Below are 16,939 nucleotides of genomic sequence, written 5' to 3'. Positions count from 1 at the left end.
GAGATTTTGCGGCGGTGTAACTTAAATGGAAAAAGTTACGTTGCGCCGGGTTTTTGAGGATTAGGCCCCTCAAGATTAGGCCCCTCAAGAGTCATTGCTGTGCTCTTGAATGACTGTGGCGTAAAACAAAATGCCTGCAGGATATACACCTATATAAACCTGCCCTCCTAAGATACAATTCCTGCCTCCATGCTGCCAAACAAGCCTACTTTGTCTCTCTCATTAATACCTTGTCATCCAATCCCGTCAGCTCTTCTCAACTTTTAAATCTCTGCTTCCCCCCCTCCCCCTCTAACTCACTCATTGCCCAAGAGATTGCCAATCAATTCAAAGATAAGATTGATGCAATACGTGAAGACACCTCCACTGTGCGTATACCTTCCCCACTCAACATACTTTGCCTAACAGCACAGTCAACACTCTCCTCTTTTAAAATGGCTACTACCGAAGAGGTTACAAAATTTCTCAGATGCCCACCTAACCAACTGTCCCCTGGATCCTGTTCTCTCACAACTTCTAAGGTCACTCTCTCATTCTATCCTATGCTCCCGCACTTCAATCTCTTTCTCTCTAGTGGCACCTTCCCCTCACCTCTGAACATGCACAGATTACTCCCATACCTAAAAAGCCCTCACTGGACTCCACCAACCTGAATAATTTAAGACCCATCTCATTGCTCCCATTCACCTCAAAATTTCTAGAAATAACTAACTCTGCTTTAAACGTCTTCACAACTTTATCCCTGACCTGTCTGGTGTGTTCCTTGAAATTCATGATGTTGTTTGTTCACTAAGGTTCTCTAACAAACCTCTGAAGGGTTCACAGAACAGTTGTATTTATACTGAGATTCAATTACACATAGGTGGACTCTATTTAATAATTAGGTGACTTCTGAAGGCAATTGGTTCCACTAAATTTTAGTTAGTGGTATCAGAGTAAAGGAGGTTTAGAACAAAATAAATGCACGCCACACTTTTCACATATTCATTTGTAGAAAAAATGAAAACCATTGATCATTTTCCTTTCACTTCACAATTATGTGCCACTTTGTGTTGGTCTATCATAAAAAAAACAATAAAATACATTTATGTTTTTGGTTGTCACCTGACAAAATCTGGAAAATTTCAGGGGGTATAAATACTTTTTCAAGGCACTGTATATCCTTTTTAAAGTGATATTATGCCATGTGGGATTTCTTTTTCCATGCTGTAACTGATCTTCCTAAAATATGAAGAGGCAATCCACACAGGCAGTGGGGGATTTCCTTCTAAGGCTGATAAAGTGAATATACCTCTTCTGTGAAAGACAGGCATATAGATCTGGTTGAGTGCAGGTTTGGTTATTTGGTCTGGGGTATCACAGAGGATCGGTGGCAACTCTTGCACACATGGATTATTCACAGGGACATAGTGGGGTTGATTTACTAAAGGCAAATAGGCTTTGCACTCTGCAAGTGCAGTTGCTCCAGAGCTTAGTAAATGAGGTTTCACTTTGCAAAGGATACCCAATCACGTGTAAGAAAAATAAATAAAAAAACATTTTTGCTTGCACATGATTGAATGATGAAAGTCATCAGAGCTTCTTTGTTTTTACTAAGCTCTGGAGCAGCTGCACTTGCAAAGTCTTTTTACCTGTAGTAAATCCACCCCATTGCTGGAGGTTTGCATGCAGGTGAGGTTACACTGAGAAGTGGCTGTGTTATATGGAATTGGACACTTTGGGGTTTATTTTCTAAAGGCAAATCCATTTTGCACTAAAAGTGGGGTCACTGTAGATCTGAGGGGGACATGCAAGGAAAATAAAAAACAGCATTTTTGCTTGCACATTTTAGGATGATAGAAATCAGCAGAGCTTTCCCTCATTTCAGATCTTCCACTTAGATCTAAAGCGACTGCACTTCCAAATGCACTTCGAAGTGCACTTGGAGTTCACTTGTAGTGCAAAGTATATTTGCCTTTAGTAAATCAACCCCTATACCTTCTTTTTAAATTGAACCTGTCGCAAACTTGGGCATTGGAAACTGATGAAAAAAATGTAGTGAAAAGGGCATGTCAAAGTGATGAGTAGATACACTTACAAACGCAGCTGAATGTAAATATTAACTTTTACACCCTTTCACACTGGCAAAATCCGCCAGCAGATCTACCTGCTCAGCAAGGGGTCTCCCTGTTGATCCCAGCTAAGCAGGCAGATGACAGGTCTGTGTCTGCTCCACTGATACAGAGCAGACACAGCCCTCTGTTCTCTATGGGGCTGCCGGATGGATCCGCCAGACGGATTGAAGAACATGTCTGTTTTAAGTGGACAGGGTGTCAACGAACACATGTCCGCTGCAATCCGCTGCTCCATAGAGAATAACGGATGGTCCAGTGGGGTCTGTCTGAAAAACTGACAGGCGGACCTGATCGGTCCATCAGTGTGCAAGGGACATAAAGTAGAGATTAATATTGTCCCCTACTGAGCCGCTATATGTTCTTATGTGATGAAACACATAAGGTAAAAGTTGAAATGAGCATATTACTTTAGTTTCCTCTATTGCGGGATCTATTGATAATTTTGATATGCCTTTTTTTTAGGGCAACTTAAAGCTAAATTTCAGCCAGCCATATAAAACAACTAAGTTATATATGTATTAAAAAAATCATATATGGTATCATTTTAAATTCAGGTGTAAATACCTGAATTTAAAACATATCTGGCTCAGGTTAGGCTGCTCACAGCAGGCAAGGCTACCCTAATTTGGGTAATACATCAGGTTACCATAAAAAGACATGCATATATGGAAGGAGTGCCAGGCCAAAAAAATAAGAGTCCATGAAGTCTAGTCCAGACTCTTGTAATGACCTTATACAACAGCACTTGGGGCAAGGCTGTTGCTTCTTCTTCATTGTCCAATCACAGGCTGGGGGAAATGAAAAGACCCGGCTGCGTTGCCCAACTGCAGTAGACAAAAGTAGGGTCACTAGGCTGGCTAACCTGCGTGGTAGGGCTTGGTAAATCTCAGGACTAGATAGGGAGAGAGAATGATTTTCGCAATTAACCAGATTACATACATTTTATGTATTGTAAATATGTATTTAGCTATTTACCTCAATTTCAGCCTATGTATTTGTTCACCAATTTTGTCCAGTTTCCATTGCTGAAGTTTGTGTCAGCTTTACTTTAACCCCCCTGGCGGCATTCCCGAGTCTGGCTCGGGGTAAGATTTCTTTACCAAAAGCGATATCCCCGAGCCAGACTCGGAGTTGGCTCGCAGCAGCCACAGACAAAGTTACTTACCTTGTCCCTGTATCCATCCCTGCTGTGTGAGCGAGCGGGTCCTCGCTCGATTCACACAGTGTCCCTGTGTGCCGCCGATATCCATTCCCTGCGACGTTACGACGCACGGGGGCAGAGAACGGCGCCAAATTAAAAAAAGTAAATAAACACAATACATACAGTATACTGTAATCTTATAGATTACAGCACTGTATGTAAAAAATACACACCCCCTTTGTCCCTAGTGGTCTGCCCAGTGTCCTGCATGTACTTTTATATAATAAAAACTGTTCTTTCTGCCTGCAAACTGTAGATTGTCCATAGCAACCAAAAGTGTCTTTTTATGTCAAAAGTGGTTTTAGAGCTGCTAGAAAACAGCGATAATAAATTAGAATCACTTGCAGAATTGTGCGATAGCGATTTGTGGGGAAATTCGTCATAAAAAAATAAAAGTAATGACCGCGACAATTCTGCAACTGAGCACATTTCAGTGTTTTTGATTTGATTACATTATTGAATAATTTTTACTATAATTACATTATTATTTGTTATAATAATTTATAGTTATTTATTATATTATAATTTATGATTTTGTTTTTCAAACTTTATCATACTCGGGATGTCTACTAGACTCTTGTTTGGACAGATTTAAGTGAGTTATTCCTAAGAATTACAGGCCTACAATGTAAAACGCCAAATTTCCATGCAAAATAATGGTACTGCTTTCAGCACCTAAAATCTGAAATAATCATACCGCCCGGGAGGTTAAAGAGGGGGAGTAGCCAGATTCCCACAGATTTTTTATTTTATTAAACATGCTAATCCTTCCTTTAACTTCCCCAAACTTCATAAACGTCCTAAACTCTTAAAAAGTGGGCCTAAACAGAGTAAAGTACCAGCATCCTAACCTTCATAACCTCTGATACTGAACCCCACCTGCTTCTACCAGAGATCTTTTACTTGCACAATGATTATTCTGCACCCACTAATAACTCTAGACCATTGTAAAAGGTTTCTAAACTGCTATTGTTTGAGAAATATGTATTTCCTCTTACCAATATAGTAATTCAGAATGTAATCCCGACAAAGGCAGCACATATTCCCTTTGATGAAAAGGCAACAGCCCTGCATTCCCATAATCCTTTTCTTATATCCCAGCCTCACGAAAAGAGGACAACCATGTTTGCTGTGATTCAGACTGCTGTGTCAGCAATCTGAGGCACACTTACATTTACAGAGGGTAATAGGAGGGAAACCATACAAATGACAAAAATGATGTTTACAATTTTAAATGCTTATGGCACCCACTGATGCTTTCTGTAACTTCTAACTGCAGAGAACTGATAATGAATGTGAACAATGCAAATTATTTGTGTAAATCCACTGTGTAGTTAAAACATCTCTGCAATCTTTCCAATACAGAAACACTCTACTAATATTTATTACTATTTCAGCAGCAATGCCGCCAGAGCCTTACTGTGTGTAACTGCTGAGGGAACAATCTATCAAACATTATTAGGTCTAATGTGAATCCAAGTGACCCTGGGTCTGGCTCCTTCGGACAGCAAGACAGACTGGATCATTTGCCATGTCAGAATTCCATTCAGACAGACACGGCTGCCAGGTTCTTAGACACAGACACTAGGAGACATGCCAGCACCACATCACAGCTTGATCTTATAGGATTCCCTGCTTCACACTTTAATCATCCCAGGAATTGTTTTTGGAAGCAAGCACTCTACACATATCTTTTTACACTTGAAATTGAGAGTGTGATTAACATCAGGTGGGGGTTTATTCAGCTATTAATATTCATAGCACAGATCAGATAAAAAACGAAAAATGGATATACATATAGGAAGACGCAGAATAATCTGAAAGACAACATTTTCAAATGTGTGAGTCCAGTGGGAGCCAAATACTTCAATCATGCTCCCTTTTTACCTACAGGTTTATTAAGTGCCTTCTTGAACCACATGATAATTAAAAAATAAGGTTTTCAAATTTTTATGAATATTATTACTGCATGTAAAGAGTTATCTGCAGACAGACTAGCGCCATTGGATGACTTGAAAACTATAATTATCGTTAGGATTAAAGTGGTTCTAAAAGCAGAATTATTTTTTTTTTTAACTTTAATGCATTCTATGCGTTATGACTTAAATCCACAGGTAAGGCTATAAGCCTTACCTGTAGGTACAGTGAATACCTCCTAAATGTGTACCGTTTAGGAGATATTAACATTTATAGCATCCACACTGCGTTCTGAATGGATGGCACACTGAAGTATGCGAACTAGCACATTATGACTTAAAGGGGTTGTAAAGGAAATTCTTTTTTCCCTAAATAGCTTCCTTTACCTTAGTGCAGTCCTCCTTCACTTACCTCATCCTTCGATTTTGCTTTTAAATGTCCCTATTTCTTCTGAGAAATCCTCACTTCCTGTTCTTCTGTCTGTAACTCATCACCGTAATGCAAGGTTTTCTTCCTGGTGTGGAGAAAGCCTCTTGAGGGGGCGAGCAGGAGGGTCAGGACACCCACTAACACACTGCTCCTTTCTCTATCTGCAAAGTCGAGAGTGTCCCGACTTGCCTGCTCGCTGCCTCCCCCCTCAAGAGGCTTTCTCCACACCAGGAAGAAAGCCTCGCATTACGGTGTGGAGTTACAGACAGAAGAACAGGAAGTGAGCATTTCTCAGAAGAAATAAGGACATTTAAAAGCAAAATCGAAGGATGAGATAAGTGAAGGAGGACTGCACTAAGGTAAAGGAAGCTATTTAGGGAAAAAAAATGTTTTCCTTTACAACCCCTTTAAACTGCCCAGGGCCCAATTTTTCTTTTTTTTTATTACTGCTTTCGAGGGTTAGTTCACCTTTATCAAAAACTGCCTATGCGGATAAGGGATGTCTGTAAATAAAAACAAACTGCAACTCTGACTAAAGTTAAACATACATCCCAAGCTGCAAAAAATAATTTCAGGGAGGCGGCACTTCCCGCCCGCAACCCCAAATATTTTAGTCATTTTTTTATTTTTAATAATAGATTTTTTTACAATTCAATTTGTTTTTAATTTTATTTTACAATGCTTTTTGGGGGGAGGGAGTTGGGACATTGGACAGTGTTGGTAGGGCAGGGGAGAGTGGTGTCAGTAGTTTATTACATTTTTTACACTTTTTTTTAATTATTTGTTTACAATAATTTTTTGGGGGGGCTTTGGTGAGGTGTCAGACCCCTGACATCTCCCCTTTTGGAGACAGACAAAGGGACTGAGGACACATTCCCCAGTCCCTTTCTCAGCACTAAAGATCAATGAACAGGAGACAGAGGCTCGTGTTCATTTATAAACTGAGCAGAGTGAACACGGTTTTACTCAGTCATGCAACACTGTACACAAATTAAATTTTTATAATTTATTTTGAGACAAATCTTTCCATTAGTGGTAAATAATTACCACTGGGCTTTTAATTTTTTTGCCAAACAAACAAAAAAAGACAGAAGATTTTGAAAACAAAAAATTTTTTTCTTCATTTCTCTTATAGAATTTAGCAAATTTGTATTTTTTCTTCACTGATGTGCACTGATAAGGTTGCACTGATGGGCAGTAATAGGCTGCACTGATAGGCTGCATTAATGGGCACTGATGAGGCTGTACTAATGGACACTGATGAGGCTGCGCTGATGGGACCGATGAGGCTGCACTGATGGCCACTAATGAGGTGGCACTGATAAGCTGCACTGATGGGCAATGAAGAAGAGGCACTGGTGAGGCTGCACTGATAAGGTTGCACTGATAGGCAGCGCTAAAAGGTGCTGATATGCTGCACCAATAAGGTGGTACTGATACGATGCACCAATGGGCACTGATATGATGCACTGATATGCTGCACTGATGGACACTGATATACTTCACTGATGGACACTCATTGGCACTGACAGGGCTGCAGTGATAATCAGGGCACTGCTGATTAGTGCCCTGACTATCAGTTTAAATGTCCCCTGTCACAGGAAGGCCAGTTATCAGCTTTCCTTTCCTCACTTACCACCGATCGCTGTGACCGGATGGACGTCATATGATGTCCACCCAGAAGGAGAAGAGTCTGGTTAATAATTAATACATTATTATCTGTTTTAAAATCAACTGTATACTGCAATAAAATAATTTCAAAACACATATCACACGTCATAAGAATTCAAACAAAATAATCAAATTAATCATAACCAAAAGTCCCCCCTTGATCCAAGGGGGACATACCACATAAGGTGTCTGCAACAAAGGGTGGGAGGGACAGGAGCTTGCCAGTCTGATGTCGGTCAACTGCAATCATTTGTATATGCCATGCGCCATGGAAGATTCTCAAAGGGACATGTGTAACTCCGACCTTCCCACCACAATCCATGGGTAAGCCAATTTCTTAAGGGTGCAGTAACCAACTTTTTTCCCCCACTTACCGACTGCCCGCTGTCATTATACGGAGGCTGTTTGAAGAGAAATACCGGGGTTATGGCAGCAGCTAGCTTTCAGATAAAAGTGGTCTCAGCAGCAGATTCGCCGCAAGATCACTTTTATCGGGGTGGGAGAGGCCCCCCCCCCGCCGCTTACCGGAGCCGTCAGTAGTAACATTATCTTTCATAATATAGAAAAAAATTGGGCTAACTTTACTGTAGTCTTATTTTTTTGTAATTCCAAAGGGTAAACACCAAATCTCAAAAAGAGGCTCAGTCCTTTAGTGGTTAAAGAACATAAAATCTATTATTTAGGGCAGCTATTGTCCCGTGTGTGTGTGGGGTCCAAATTGTGTGCCCCTTTAACTGTTCTAGCTGTTGTGCGACACCAAGTCCCAAAAGGCATTGCAAAACTGACATGCACAGGAATGACCCCCAGAGGCAGACGGAAGATAGGATTTGCAGTTTCTCTACATCTGGAGTGCTGAATGTGCCTCACATAGAATACACCACATACAGTTGTGTGAAAAAGTATTTGCCCGCTTCCTGATTTATTATTTTTTTTGCATATTTCTCACACTTAAATGATTCAGATCATCAAACACATTTTAATATTTTTGGAAGGTGTGCTTCCCGTTACATCTGGCATAAAACAAATACAGCATTTCATAACAAGAACATCATACCAACAGTCAGACATGGTGGTGATAGTGTGATGGTCTGGGGCTACTTTGCAGCTTCAGGACCTGGACGACTTACCATAATTGACGGAACCATGAATTCTGAGCTCTACCAGAAAATCCTAAAGGAGAATGTCTGGCCATCACTTTGTGACGTCAAGCTCAAGTGCACTTGGGTTGTGCAGCAGGACAATGATCCGAAGCACAACAGCAAGTCCACCTCCAAATGGTTCAAACAAAGCAAAATTTAGGTTTTGGAGTGGCCTAGCCAAAGTCCGGACTTAAATCCAATTGAGATGCCGTATCATGACCTTACACAGGCCGCTCATGCTGGAAAACCCCCCAATATGGCTGAATTAAAACAATTCTGCAAAGAAGAGTGGGCCAAAATTGCTCCACGGCAATGTGAAAGACTCATTGCCAGTTATCACAAACACTTGATTGCAGTTGTTGCCGCCAAGGGTGGCAAACCAGTTATTAGGTTTAAGGGGCAATTACTTTTTCACATAAAGCCAGGCAGGTTTGGACAGTTTTTTTGCCTTAATAAATGAAACCATCATTTAAAAATTGCATTTTGTATTTACTCTGGTTATTTTTGAGTAATATCAAACATTTTTGATGATCTGAGTCATTTAAGTGTGACACATATGCAAAAATGTAATCAGAAAAGGGGCAAATACTTTTTCACACAACTGTATGGGTTTACTGTAATGAAAACATTAAATTTTATATCCTATGAATTGGACATTTATGTATGCCTATCAAACCTGGACAAACTTTAATTATTAGGACAAAGCATTTTAAAATCAGCATAAATGTGTACCACAAACTGCTGACCTCATCTCCCAATCCTCTTCTCATCAAAATGAGTATAAAAATACCAAGTAAGCACCACTGACCTTTTACTAGGACAGATTCATACAGTATAATTGAACTAGGTCATTTCTATCACTTGTCCACCTGCCTCTCTCTGAAGAATACAGCTTTCTGAGAGGTTGCCTGTTAAATACTTCAAGCTGATGATAAACAGAAAGGTAGGTTTTTTTTGCATAACAGCACAAGCCAGAACAAAAAAAAACAAAAAACAAAAAAAAAAAAAAAAAACACAACATACAAACACAACATGAAACTTACTTAGATGCTGTCTCTTTATCATACTGGCACCGTAAGTCCAGAAGCTCCCTCTGCGTTGTTTTCAGTGCTGTATGACAAGACCAGAAGACACTGGATAAAAATAGGATTTTTATAACAGCTTACCTGTAAAATCCTTTTCTTGGAGTACATCACGGGACACAGAGCTGCATAGCCATTACATGTGGGTTATAGAGTCTACCTTCAGGTGATGGACACTGGTGTAATCAATTAAACAGGAAGTTCCCTCCCTATATAACCCCTCCCCTACTGGGAGTTCCTCAGTTTTTGTAGCAAAGCAATAAGTGTCCCAATATCCCCAGACAAGAGGGGTGGGAGCTCTGTGTCCCGTGATGTACTCCAAGAAAAGGATTTTACAGGTAAGCTGTTATAAAAATCCTATTTTCTTTATCGTACATCACGGGACACAGAGCTGCATAGCCATTACATGTGGGATGTCCCAAAGCAATGCTTACTGAGGGGAGGGAGACACCAACAACGCAGACCGCCATCAGACGTGAGGACCTATAATGCTGCCTGCAGCATACTGCGCCAAAAAGCTGCATCCTCTTGCCGTCTTATGTTCACCTGATAGGAGTTAGTGAACGTAAGCACAGATGACCAAGTTGCGGCCTTGAAAATCTGCGTCATAAAGGCTTGGAAATGCATTGCGCATAAAGCGCTTACCATCCTGGTAGGGAGCACCCCCACAAAAAAACAGGGGGAATCCTACTCTAACCACAAGCCTGAATAATAACCTGATGAATCAACCTTAAAAACAGTTGATTTTAGACGCTGCCTGCCCTTTCCTGGGGCCTCCTGGTAGCGCAACAACATCAGTTTTCCGTATCCGAGCAGCCGCTTCAGATAGGCCTAGACCCTTCTTACTCCAACGAGAGAGAGAGTGTAACCATTTTAATAGCTGACCTGAACACTGCCTGCCCATCTAGGGTCTTCTGGCAGCCCAATAAAAACGTCAGCTTTCTATATCTGAAACCTTCAGATAGGTATTTAACTGCTCTCATCTCAATTGAGAGAAAAGCAATAACCTTTCCTTCCGTGAAACAAGGTTTTGAAAAAAGGGAAGGTAAGAATATCTAGATTCAAATGAATACTAGATCCTTCTAGTAAATAAGGTTGGGTGAGGATGAAAATCACTCTACTTGTAAGAATAATTGAGTATGGCTCTATACCAAGAAAGTTGCCAATACTGAAACTCTTGGAGGCTACCACAACCAAGAACACCAATTCCTTGTTAAAGGATGAAGAGAAATATGGTGCATCGGCCCAAGGAGCTGACCCTGTAAGCCGACAAAACTAGAGCCAATCCTCCGAGCACAAGGGCGACCCAACTGGTGGACTTATGCACATCACCCCTTGTATAACAGCCCGGACCAAAGAGTGTGAAGTAATCGACCTTTGGAAGCAAGGCCGAGATCGGATCCTTGATATAACTTAAGGCTAGCTCCGTCTCCTTTCCAAATGTAGGAAGGCAGGAATTTTACCTTTGACAAACTTCCACGGATGCCACCATCTGGTTTCACACCAGGAACATGGGCCTTCCAGACCGTAGTATATCTGGTCCTGGAGGCCAGCTCTCTTGTATGAATCAAGGGAATTGCCGCTGATTCTGAAAGCCCCGATCCTCGAGAATGTGGTCTATAATAGCCAGACCATTAATTCACCTGTTGCAAGGCAGAATGTAATACCCCCTGCAAAGTAGGCCTGGACAAGATGTAAGGGACTGTGGGTCCTCTACTACCACCCTTACTGTTCCTGCACCGAGAGGTCGTCAGGGTTATGCCGGAGTAATCAGGCCAGCTTCCGTTCTCCTCTAAATGTTGCATAGAAGCCACAAAAGTCGCGGCACTGGGGGGAGAGACACAACCAGTGACAACTGGTCCCCCCCCTCGGATTACAAACACATCTGCCCCGCATGCGGGTGGATCCTTTATCCTTGACCCCAAGCTGTTCAATCTCTTGTTGAGCCTGGACGCCAATACATCTTATGTACAGGGTACTATTTCTGTGACATTTGGTCAGGAAAACAGTCGGGGTGTAGAGGTCATTCTCCCGGAGACACTTGTTGACGGCTCCAGCGAATCGCCTGCCAATTCTGCATTTCATGAAATGACGAATGTCAATAGGCAAGGCACAAGCTCCTCCTTGGTAAACTAAGTAAATCACTAGTATGGCATAGTCTGATTGTACTCTGACAGAACCAACCTGCCACCTGAACGTTCAGGCCCCTAAGCCAGATGCTCCATCGGTAGCTCTAGCTGACAGATAAGGCTCCCTTGGAGCTTGACTACTTCCCCTGGGCCATGGTCTCTTCCTGACCTGGCAAACCCTTTTAGTTAAGAATCACCAAGAGGAATTCCAGCATATCTCTGGGACCTGGTTCTTTGGATAATGCTAGGTCAAGATCCACTCTTTCTAGGCCGACAAAATACTGTTTATAACAGCCCTGAATAAAAGTTAGTATAGGGAACTGTCTTGAATGAAGCCAGCATCTTTCCTAGTGCCTTAATCAAAAGGCCAAAAGTAAGGAACTGTTCCTTGTTGTGACCACATAGACCAGTTTTCTTATAGCGATGGTCTTGTCTGAGGCCAAAAAAACTCTCCTTTTTGGACTGCCAAACATACCCAGCTTCTTGTCAAATGAAAGAATGTATCTTTAGAGTTCCAGATACTTGACCATGCTGGACACCCTTAGGTCCAGCCATGCTACTGACTGACCCATCAGCAGGAGTTTGCTTCGGTATGCCATTATTGCTATACCCTGGGCCTACAGACCTGCTAGAGGCGGGCCCTAGCACCCTGACAACCCAGGCACGGAGGCTAACCCAAAAGGGCAAGACCACCAACTGGAGATAGTGCTGTTCCCCTGCGAAACGCAGACAACCTCTGCAGACCCAAGTAAATAAACACATATGCAGCTGGCTCCCCATGTGTGTATGTGGCAAGTGTTAAAGCCATATGCCTCAATGGAAGTGTGTGTACATGGCAGCGTGTGTTCCTGGAAGCATGAATTCATATAAATATGTTTTAAGAAAAACATGCATATAGCATGTGTGCTCTGGAACAAGCATCTTGCAAGCAAGCATGCGATATAAACGTATTATGCAACAATGTGCAACATGAACCCATGCAGACACGTATTTCTATGCAAACACAAGGAATCCTGTATTGCTTAATTAGGCCGCCATGTGCAACTTTAAAGTAATCATGCATCCTTATGCGATTTAGCATCTTCCATGCGATCAACATCTTATGCATTTTAAGCACTACTGTGCGGACAAGAACCCTTGTGTGACCAAGGACTCTTGTGTGACCAAGCACCCCTGTGCGATCCAGCATCCTTATGCACTCAAGCATCTTAATGCGACTTTAGGCATTTCTGTGAAACAAGCCTCTCTATGTGATCAAGTATCCTTGGGTAATCCAGGACGCTGTTGATCCGACAACCATGTGTGATCCAGCTTCTTTTTGCATTCAAGCATCTTTAAGCGATCTTTAGGCATTCTTGTAGAAACAAGCCTCTCTGTGCGACCAAAATATCCTCGAGTAATCAAGGACTTGGGTGATCGGGTAATCATGTGTGATTCAGCATTTTTATGCCTTCAAGCCTCTTTATGCGATTCTAGGCATTTCTGTGGAAACAAGCCTCTTTGTGTGACCAAATATCCTTGGGGAATCAAGGACTTGGGTGATCAAGTAATCATGTGTGATTCCAGCATTTTTATGCATACAAGCATCTTTATGCATACAAGCATCTTTATGCGAACTTAGGCACTTCTGTGGAAACAAGCCTCTCTGTGTGAACAAATATCCTTGGGTAATCCAGGACGCAGATGATCAGGTAACCATGTGTGATGCAGCATCTTTTTTGCATCCAAGCAACTTTATGCGATTTTAGGCATTTCTGTGGAAACAAACCACTTCTGTGTGACCAAACATCCTTGGGTAATCAAGGATTTGGGTGATCAGGTAACCATGTGTGTGTGATCCAGCATTTTTATACATACAAACGTCTTTATGCGATTTTAGGCCTTTCTGTGGAAACAAACCACTTCTGTGTGACCAAACATCCTTGGGTAATGAAGGATTTGGGTGATCAGGTAACCATGTGTGTGTGATCCAGCATTTTTATACATAAAAACGTCTTTATGCGATTTTAGGCCTTTCTGTGGAAACAAGTCTCTCTGTGTGACCAAATATCCTTGGGTAATCCAGGACTTGAGTGATCAGGTAACTAGCATCTTTATGCACTCAAGCATTTCTATGCAACTCTAACAAACATGCAACACCATACAGACAGAAACATGTATCCTTATGCGATCCACAATAAAACATGCTTTGTTACTTGTTTTTATCCCACATGCATTCCAAACTCATGTATCTTATGCAACATGCGGACTGGTAAAAAGGAAGTTATCCTCTGTAGATGTGCGTTTCCTCAATTAAGAGACGTTAGCAATGTGTACCAGCAACTGTGCATCCCTCAGATGTGCATTTGGTTAGCCTGAAGCCGACACCAGGCTGAGGACCATATGGAGGTCTTACTAGCCACCTATAGGAAAACCTCTCTTTACACTCTAAGGAGAAGATAGAGGCTTTGGCCGAGTAGGCAGAGGGAAATTATATGCAGCATGAATCTCTGAAAAGACTGCAGGTGCAATCAGAACCTGTAGGGCTATTGATAGCTTCTCCTCGTTAGGCTGCAGCTCCTGTCTCCTGTCCTCTGACAGTGAACCTTCATCCCCAGCTCTTCTAATCCCTTTGTTTAAGGATTAAAGCAGGAAAAGGGACACACCCTGCTTTTTTTTTTTTTTGCTTCTTGTGAGGATGCTGCAAACATAGCAGTTAACCTCTTGTAGAACAACAAATGTGATGCAAAAAACAAAACACATGCAGAGTGGCTGCAATGTTGGGGGAGGCTGCATTGATTGCCTGACAGGTCTGATGGCTCAATCTGTGAGCTGTCTCTACAGGGGAGAATAAGGGGCCACCAGGTTCAGGTGGCGATTACTTTTTATATTCCTACCCCTGACCTTATTCAATGGGGAGACCAAAGTCCTAAGCTAAAAGCAGAGGAGCTTAACCCAGGTGCATCAACAGCTGAACATAGTCTGGCAGCAACAATGCCTGCTAATCTGCACAGCTAGATGCGGAGTAGGCGTCTTAGATGAATCTGTATCCAACTCACACAAGGTGCTTGCGTTTGTGTCCCCCTAGCTTTACAGAGCTCTGACGTCTGGGCCTTTTTGAAGAGCCCTCTCTGCGACTGCACTGAGCCGGTGAGCACGTGCGACATGGTAGAGCCTGAAGCTGAGGAAGTGGGACGCACAATAGACCAGCTAACACTTAAGCTTCCGTCTTTGGAAAGCATGGTAAGCGAAAACATCAGGCATGTCTTTTACTGCCCATAGTAGTGGAAAAACAGATAAGACTTGCAGCTACTCATGGAAGACAATGCTTTGCACAGGATTAAGGGCATTTTTTTTTTTTTTTTTTTTTATGTACCAGCCCCTTCAAGGGGGGATATATGGGTACTACAGCCATCCTGTCTGAACAGACATAGTGGCCCAGGCTACATGCCAGCTAGGGGAGGTATATGGGTGCCCTGAGCCATCCCGTCTCAAAAGACATTGTGGTTTACATTGCCCATGCATAAAAACATAATATAGGCGAGACCCATAGTCCCCTACAGAAGACCTACTGTCGAACCAAGTCCCGTAGGTCCCTCTCTTACCTTTCCACGCTGCAGGGTATTGCCAAGCAAGAGGCCCAATCTTCCCCCTTCACCGTGGGTATAGTCCTAGACCTTCAGGGACCGGGGTCCATGGCAGGAACACCACACCCCTGGACCTATATAGCACCCTGGCAGCAGAAAAAACATTTGGTCCTTAGAAGGCACAAAGTTCTGGAACCCAGGATCCAGCCCTCCGCAGAGAGGCATTATAGGCTAAACCTCGTTCTTCGTACCGAGGCCCGGGTACCGTCCACTTTGGCTATGAAGCACCTTGGACGGATCCGGATTTATGGAGGCTTTTTACATCCAGCATGGATCCCTCCAGTGGAGCTCCTAAGAGCACATGTTAACTCGTGACCAACACCTTAGACACTGATGAAAAAACTGAGGAACTCCCAGTAGGGGAGGGGTTATATAGGGAGGGAACTTCCTGTTTAATTGATTACACCAGTGTCCATCACCTGAAGGTAGACTCTATAACCCACATGTAATGGCTATGCAGCTCTGTGTCCCGTGATGTCCGATAAAGAAACTGCCATTTTCTTACCATTAGGGAAGAAATTAATTAATACCCTGGTGGAATCTCAAACATCTGCTTCAAAAGTAATTAGAATAAAACAAATATAACTTTATTTTATTAAGAGTACTACTTCCTAAGATAATACATTACTAAAGATAACATTTTTTTTTAGCTGTTTATATAGTGCTGAGATTTAAGGCCTCTTGCACATGGAAGTAAAAAAAATGCAGAATTGTTTACTGATCTGAAAATAAAAGCATTGTTGTCTATGAAACAATGCATGCAGCTGTGTAAAGATCAGTAATATAGGAATGTGTGCAGAGCTGTGAAATAAAAACAGAAAATGTTATGTTTGAGTGCAATAATTTACACACATACATGTTTATATGCAAAGTCTTTACGGAACATTTTACTCAGGAAATTTCTGTCAACAAGATCATGGGCCAGATTTACAGTAGAAAGAGATACGACGGCGTATCTCCTGATACGCCATCGTATCTCTGAGTGCGCTCGGTCGTATCTATGTGCCTGATTCAGAGAATCAGTTATGCATAGATATCCCTAAGATCCGACAGGTGTAAGTGTCTTACACCGTCGTATCTTAGGCTGCATTTTCAGGCTGGCCGCTAGGTGGCGCTTCCGTTTGTTTACACGAGGAATATGCAAATTTACGTTGATTCAGAAACGAACGACCGCTCTTTTTTTTACATCGTTTGCGTTCGGCTTTTTCCGGCGTAAAGTTACCCCTGCTATATGAGGGGTATGTGCGGCGTATCCTATGTTAAGTATGGCCGTCGTTCCCGCACCGAGTTTTGAAATTTTTACGTCGTTTTTAAGTCGTTCGCGAATACGGCTGGAGGTAATTTACGTTCACGTCGAAAGCAATGACGTTTTGCGGCGGATTTTCGAGCATGCGCACTGGGATGTTTTCATGAACAGCGCAAGCGCCGTTCAAAAAAAACGTAAAAAACGCAGGGTCAAGCCAAATTTAAATAAAACACGCCCCAACATCCCCATTTGAATTAGGCGGGCTTACGCTGGCCCACATACGTTACGCCGCCGTAACTTAGGGCGCAAGTTCTTTCTGAATACGGAACTTGCGCCCAAAGTTACGGCGGCATAACGTATCTGAGGCCGGGTACTCACGACCAAA

At 42.3% G+C, this 16,939-nt stretch overlaps 1 protein-coding gene across 1 annotated transcript in view; it reads right to left on the bottom strand.

The window, feature by feature from the left end:
• The window catches only part of CUX2 (cut like homeobox 2), a 253,849-nt gene that overhangs the window by 87,454 nt on the left and 149,456 nt on the right, over nt 1–16,939 (bottom strand). The window contains exon 7 of the mRNA XM_040352486.1: nt 9,515–9,581. Coding sequence (XP_040208420.1) covers nt 9,515–9,581 — 67 coding nt within the window. The remainder of the gene's footprint in view (nt 1–9,514; nt 9,582–16,939) is intronic.

Source organism: Rana temporaria, chromosome 1 (assembly GCF_905171775.1).
Source record: "Rana temporaria chromosome 1, aRanTem1.1, whole genome shotgun sequence".
Taxonomy (NCBI): Eukaryota; Metazoa; Chordata; class Amphibia; order Anura; family Ranidae; genus Rana; species Rana temporaria.
The sequence above is the reverse complement of the archived record's forward strand: the minus strand, read 5'-3'. Positions and strand labels throughout refer to the sequence as shown.